The following is a 7,242-nucleotide window of genomic DNA, read 5'->3' as shown; positions in this document are numbered from 1 at the left end:
GAGCGTAGGTTACGCCAAAAGGTGACCTGTGGAGGAGTATGTGCTATGTCAGGAGTTAGTGTGAGGTTAGAAGTGGTGAGGAAGTGGTCTGAAGTGTGTAATGGAGTAACTAAAGTGTTGTCAGTGCAATAGCGTGTGTAGATGAGGTCCAGTTGGTTACCTGATTTGTGAGTAGCCGTAGTAGACACTCGCTTGAGATCAAATGAGGCGAGCAGAGTGTTGAAGTTAGCAGCCTGGGGTTTTTCTAGATGGATGTTGAAGTCACCGAGCAGTACCAGAGGAGTACCGTCCTTAGGAAAGTTTGATAGTATCACATCCAACTCCTCCAAGAAGCTACCCAGTTGACCTGGGGGACGATAAGTTGAAGTCACCGAGCAGTACCAGAGGAGTACCATCCTCAGGAAAGTTTGAAAGTAACACATCCAACTCCTCCAAGAAGTTGCCCAGTTGACCTGGGGGAAGATAAACGACTACAAAGTGAATTTTAACAGGGTGGGTAATAGTAATTGCATGTGATTCAAATGAACTGTTGCCTGTAATAGATGGTAGAAGATCAAATTTCCATTCATTTGAGATAAGTAGACCAGTACCTCCACCCCTCCCAATCGCGCGAGGGGTGTGGGAAAAAGTGAAATTAGTGGAGAGGGCTGCAGGAGTGGCAGTGTCCTCTAGGTTTGATCCAAGTCTCCGTTAGGGCCATGAGGTTGAGACCGGAATGAGTAGCAATAGAAGAAATAAATTCTGATTTGTTTACAGCAGACTGGCAGCTCCAGAGACCAAATGGAATAGAGAGTAAAGTAGTAGAGGACATAGGGACAGGCTGTAGATTATTAGGATTGGCCTGCCTCCAACGTACAATGCGTGCTTTCCGAGTGTTAGTAGTAATAGTAGAGATTTGAAAGCACATAGTGAGTTGTCTAAACAAGTATATGAGGACAAGGCTACACAAAAAGTAAAGAAAGGGGAGAAAAGCAAAACTCAAGTGCCTTGTTGGTGTCCTTGCTCGGTGGAGTCGCTCAGATAGAGTTAATGGTCATTACACTCATCGGTCTTCACACGAGGAGGCTTCACATGAGGGCTGCCGTGGTGAACTAACCAATTTTATACTCGCCTGATTACTTGTTATTGAAGTCAGCTGGCCACACCTTACTACTTAGCAAACCGAAACTGGAAAGTCACCCGATATGCACGAGAACAAACGCGACTAGAGCACTTGTTTACCACGGTAAACACAATAATCAAAACAATGTTTCCTAGCAACGACAACCGCGCTAAAATCTAATGAGAACAGAAAGCAAAACACTTACAAGCTGCTGTCCTCTTCTGCTGCTTGACTGCTTCTTCTAACAAGTTTATTGAAGATTGTGAGGGATTTGGCTGTCCGGATGGAATTTGGTAGGTAATTCCACCAACAGGATACAGTGAAAGAAAACATCCTTGAGAGTGATTTTGTGCCTCTCTGCAATAGGACCACGGAGCCGCTGCTCGTTTACCAACTGCAGGCTTCTGGAGGGGATGTTGATGCATAGGAGAGAGTGTAGGTAGGGGGTGCGCAGCCTATGGCAGTTCTGTAGGCAAGCACCAATGACTTGAACTTTATGGGAGCCGCGACTGGAAGCCAGTGCAGAGAGATGAGAAGCAGTGTGACATGGTCCCTCTTGGGCACATTAAAAACAAGATGTGCTGCTGCATTCTGAATCATTTGCAGAGGTCTGATTGCACATGTTGGAAGTCCAGCCAGAAAAGCATTGCTATAGTCCAGCCTAGAAATGACAAGGGCCCGGACAAGAAGCTGTTTTGCAACATGATCTTTAAAGGTCAGCTGATCATCAAGGATCATCCCAGGATTCCTGGCTGAACTCAGTAGGATTATTGTTGATAAGCCCAGTTGGATAGTAAACTGGTGCTGTAATGAGGGGGTGGCTGGGAAGATGAGAAGCTCTGTCTTTGCCAGGTTGAGCTGCAGGTGCTGTTCTTTCATCCTTGCTGAGATGTCCGTCAGGCAGTCTGAGATCCGAGCAGTTAGCCGTTGGATCATCTGATTGAAATAAAAGGTAGAGCTGTGTGTTATCAGCATAGCAGAGGTAGAAGAACCCATGTTCCTGAATGATGGATCCCAGTGATTTAGTGTATATAGAGAAGAGGAGGGGTCCAAGAACTGATCCCTGAGGAACCCCAGTGACCAGTTGATGTGATTTGGATACCTCTCCTCCCCAAGCTACCCTGAAGGACCTGTGAGGTAAGATTCACAGTGGAGTGCAGTTCCAGTGATGCCCATCGATGAGAGGGTGAACAGAAGGATTTGATGATTAACATTGCTGAACACAGCAGATAGATCTAGCAGAATGAGAACTGAAGATTGGCTCTTGCACTCCATAGCGCTTCAGTGACTGACAGCAAGGCGGTTTCATTTCAATGGCCACTTTTAAATCCTCTGCAGTAATAATGCTCCCTCCGGAGATAAAGTTGTCTGGTCTAAATCAGGTGAGAAATCTGCACAGATCAAGCACTGTTTACAAGCCAAAACAGCTCTAAACAAATATGTGTGTGGATTTTGATGTGAGAGACAACATGAGATGGACTTTTTCACTGGAGGAAGAATTATTATGGACTCGTATTTTAGCCGGAAACAATGGTTTGAAGTTAAAAACATCTTAATGATGGATTTGTTTATTACAAACACACAGCTTTTGGCTTCTCAAGAAGTTAATTGATGGACTGGAGTGGTGTGGATTACTTGTGGATTAATCTGTAAAGCTGTTTGGACTCTCATTCTGACATTTCTACATTTCTCCAAAATCTGATGAAGAAACAAACTCACCTACATCTGGGATGGCCTGAGAGTGAGCGCATTTTCAGCAATTGTTAATTTTCAGATAATCCATTCCTTAAAAAATTAAAATTAATATACTGTATGTGCATATTATAAATCACAGAGTAATGAATCTGTTTGTCACACAAAACTATTGCATGCCTTCAAATGACTTGGAGCCATTTATGATGCTTTTTTAATGCTTATTTGTATGTGTGTGTGCGCGCATTATCTCCCAGTCTTTGTTAATGGCAGGCTGTTCTGCTCATCAGCATTCATGTCTTCTCGCTCAGATTCATCAGTGTGAAACATGACCCTGGCCGACAGGTCTCTGCGTGTGTGTGACAGGTGCTCTTATCAGGACGTGGATGGTGTAATAGGTCTCGACCTCAGCCATAAATCCACATTCTTGTCCTCCACCTCACGCCATTACCACATCGGCTAATTAAAGCTTGCGCTCCTCTGCTTCACTTCAAGTGCTTTTATAGTGAAGAGTGAAACCTGATTTTATAGTGTGTGTGTGTGTTGAATGTATGAATGAAGCAGGTAATGTTTGTGTCTCCTCTTGCTCTGTAGATCTGGGATACGGCAGGACAGGAGCGATTCAGGAGCGTGACGCATGCCTACTACCGAGACGCTCACGGTGAGTTGCATTGTACTGCAAAAATCATTTTCTTTATCAAAAAAGTGACATAAATAGAGCAAAAAAGTGAGGTTGAAGAAAAAATAAGAAAAGAAAAAAAAAGAGTACAAAACAAGAAAAATGAATTGCCTTGCAAATGGAGCAAGAAAAATCAAGTTAATTGTAATGTCTTCATTAAATTTTTAATGGAAAATGAGACAAAAAAATAGATTAAGAAAGTAGGATTTTTTTTTTGTGGTGTTAAAGCTACAATCAGATTCTGAGTAGTAATTGCAATGCTATAATTGGTCTCTGATATTGGAAATGGTTTGCCAGTGTTTTTTGCTAAGACGTATTTGATGCTTTTATTAATAGAATTCTAAAAATGGCACATCCAAGCCGTTTGTCACTCTATTTTGATCTATTTCTCCTTCATTTTATCGCTGTCTTCCAGACTTAAATGCACATTGTTGTATATATCAGATTTGTTAATATTTTTCTTTAGACATTAAGTGGCGACCCAACACAGCAGATTATTGTACAATTAAAATCATGTTTCCATGAACTGCACAGGCCTAACAAAAACTGACATGTTTATAACTGAATAGGAATGAATATGAAAATATACAATATATTCAATCAATTATTCATTAGATTAACAAACGTTCACAGACCCCTCACCCAATAAACATACTGGGTGCCAAGTTGTCTGTGAACAGGGCCCAGGACCCTGGTTTATTTATAATTAATTATAACTAGTTATGATTAATTATTCATATTTCCCCATGAATGAGCTGATTCGCTACAAAGTGATTTACTCATAAACCAATTTTTGATGTAGTCTGAGTCGTTTTTTTATTTTGTGTATTTGTGTTTGTTTTTACACGCTTGTTTGAATATTATGTTTGAATATTAAACTTAGCTTAAACTCACTTCATTTTGGATTTATTTATTTTTCAGAAAACAAGACTTAATAAGTTAAATAATTTTGCTTCTCAATTAAATGCATCTTGGTTTAAGAATGTTTAGATATGTTTACTGGGGGAAAAAAACTAGACAAAAATACTTAGTAAGCAAATCATTTTTGCAGTGAACCCATTGTTGATGTAATCTGAATCATATTTTCTTTTATCTCATGTAGTTTTGTTTTGAACTGAATAGCAATAAGAAAATATTAATTTTGCAAATGCATAAACATCAGCAGGAGTGCGATTTACCCTTGAATCCTTTTTGATGTAGTGTGCGTCATATTTTCTTTTATGTTGTGTACTTTTGTTTGTTTGTGAGAAGTCACGCATCTGTCTTATTTGGAAGCTTCTGCAAAGATGTCAGATGAATTTGCGCTAAAATACTTTCTGATTTCACCATTTGATGTTAACAACAAAAGAAATGGGAAACGTTTTTCTAATACCTATTTATTTTGCCATCCTAATTGCGTATGATTATATGGTTAGCAGCATTTCATCAACTACATTCAGCATTGTTTGTCTGCTTTCAGAGCAGACCTCGCAACCCACCAGTTGAGATTCACTCATATGTGACTACCAAATTTCTCTCACATTTCCCATGTCATAAACATGATCTCCTGCCAAAACAACAACAGCGTAATCCAAAGGAAGAAACAGTGCTTTTATTTTAAGGTTTTTCTCACTCATAGAAAACCATTATAGAGAAATGTTACGAACATTGCATTAATATCCTGGTTTCATTAACTTGCATGTAGATGGATAGTGGGGCTGTGCATGAAGTGCAAAGTTTTTTTTTTGTTTTTTTTTTCTTCTAATGGTTTTCTATTGAAGAGAAAATGGCTATAAAAGTTTTGTTATTGCTGTGTCTTGTTGTTTCGGCAGTAGATAATATTTATGACATGAAAAATGAGAGAGAAATTCAGTTCTTGGTCATTGTTTTAGAACATTAAACAACATTAAGTGTTTTAGTGTTACTTTTCTTGCAATTTTATTCTCTTAAGACTTTTAAGAGTTTGACTTTTGAGAGAGAAATTCAGTTCTTGGTCATTGTTTTAGAACATTAAACCACATTAAGTGTTTTAGTGTTACTTTTCTTGCAATTTTATTCTCTTAAGACTTTTAAGAGTTTGACTTTTACTCTCTTAAGTTTGAATTCTGTAATGATACGACTTTCTTCTTGAAATTGTTCTGGCACACAGCACTAAAGAGCCATCATAGTACTAAACTCGTAATAGTAATTTCATTTCAGATCATTTAAGATGCTGTGAAGATCACTTTATACTGAACCTTTTGTGTAGCCAACAGAAAACATGATGCAAAATGGTGTTTATGTGCAAATTTTGTAGTAAAGCACACCGAAGACATGTTTGGCGCAGTGTTATTAACTAAAACTGAAACTAAAAATAAAAATAAAAAAAATAAACAAAATGAATGTTGTCTGAAAAAAATTAAATAGGCCTATATATTTTTATTTAATAAAAAGTAATGTTTTAAATATAACGTTTTGAATACTGAAAGATGATTTAAATTATATTATGAAACTAAATCCTGAGTCATTGATTGATTCATTCAACTGATTTGTTCAAAACAGTGTTATTTTAGTTACTATTATTGCTTTTATTAAGATTTGAATTTGAATTTTAATATTTTATTTTTGTTATCCATTTTAATTTTATTTAAAGTTGTAGCAATTCTTTTTGTCATTTTTATTTGTTTTTTATGTCTATATATTTTTTATGATTTTCTTGTTGTTGTTTTAGTTTAATTTAGCCTGAATATCTCTCAAAATTTCTGATATATTGTACCAAACATACACCTTAGGAGAGATACACCACTGAATTTAAATTATGTAAGCTGGCTTTTGTGCTCCGTTTCAGCCTACCTGGAACAGAAAGAGCCACTTAGATCTGCAGTGAAATGCAATTGGTTTGAAGTACCGACCATCTAAAGCAAAACCAAATGACAGATCGTTATAACAAAATCCGCGTTCTCGTATGCAGAGTAGCTGTTTTGCGTTCCCGCAGTAGCTTTTGAGTTTCAAGACTGTTTTAGTGCATTGCTAATTTTTCAGTTTTTAACGCATTACTAAAGCTTTCTGAGAGCCGCCCACACCAGCCCACGCTCTTACACTTCAAACAAGACCGATTGGATCATAAAGAGCAGCTATTATGATTCTTTTAAATGAGGTTCTGATGCATGTACACACACTCGACACCCTTTCACTGCACATTTCCAGCAGGGAGTGATTGACGTTTAAATTGATGCAGAGCGATGCCATAATGCACTCTTTTTGCGGCCGACCGTTTTCCCCTCGTGAACCTGTCACATGCAAACGGTCCTAACCTCACACGCCATGCGCATACAGATCCTCAAATCACATCCCAGAGAGTCACCTTAGACATCAGGGCTGGTGGAGCTGCTGCTGTCCTGCATGTGTGGAGCTTTATTAGGGTGCATGTGAGTCTGAGCAGATCTACTGTACTCCTGACGCCCACGGACTGCCTCTCCCATCTGTGCCGTGCCTATGTGCCATCAGCTCACCGAGAGACATGGCACTGCACCACAGATCACATCAAATATGAGAACTGGGAGATGGGTGCGTTTGAATGTTGCTCAGATGATTCATATTTCATCCCGGTGCTCTTCTGTGAGTTTTTAGCATCAAAAATGTAGCTTAGTATCATAATGTCTTCAGAAATGCAATTGTGGCGTTATAAAGGTTGTTTGAGCATGTACTATGGTATTCTTTGAAAGTACCATAGCATATGAATATGCTATTCATTCAGTTCCATTATATATATATATATATTAGTGCTGGGCAACGATTAATCGCGATTAAT

General features: G+C 38.5%; 1 protein-coding gene across 1 annotated transcript in view; it reads left to right on the top strand.

Moving 5' to 3' along the window:
• The window catches only part of rab26 (RAB26, member RAS oncogene family), a 91,069-nt gene that overhangs the window by 42,051 nt on the left and 41,776 nt on the right, over window positions 1–7,242 (top strand). The window contains exon 4 of the mRNA XM_016440838.1: window positions 3,389–3,455. Within this exon, the coding sequence (XP_016296324.1) occupies window positions 3,389–3,455 (67 nt within the window). The remainder of the gene's footprint in view (window positions 1–3,388; window positions 3,456–7,242) is intronic.

This window comes from Sinocyclocheilus anshuiensis, unplaced genomic scaffold (assembly GCF_001515605.1).
Source record: "Sinocyclocheilus anshuiensis isolate Anshui unplaced genomic scaffold, SAMN03320099.WGS_v1.1 scaffold454, whole genome shotgun sequence".
Lineage (NCBI taxonomy): Eukaryota > Metazoa > Chordata > Actinopteri > Cypriniformes > Cyprinidae > Sinocyclocheilus > Sinocyclocheilus anshuiensis.
This window is presented reverse-complemented; position numbering and strand designations above follow the sequence as displayed.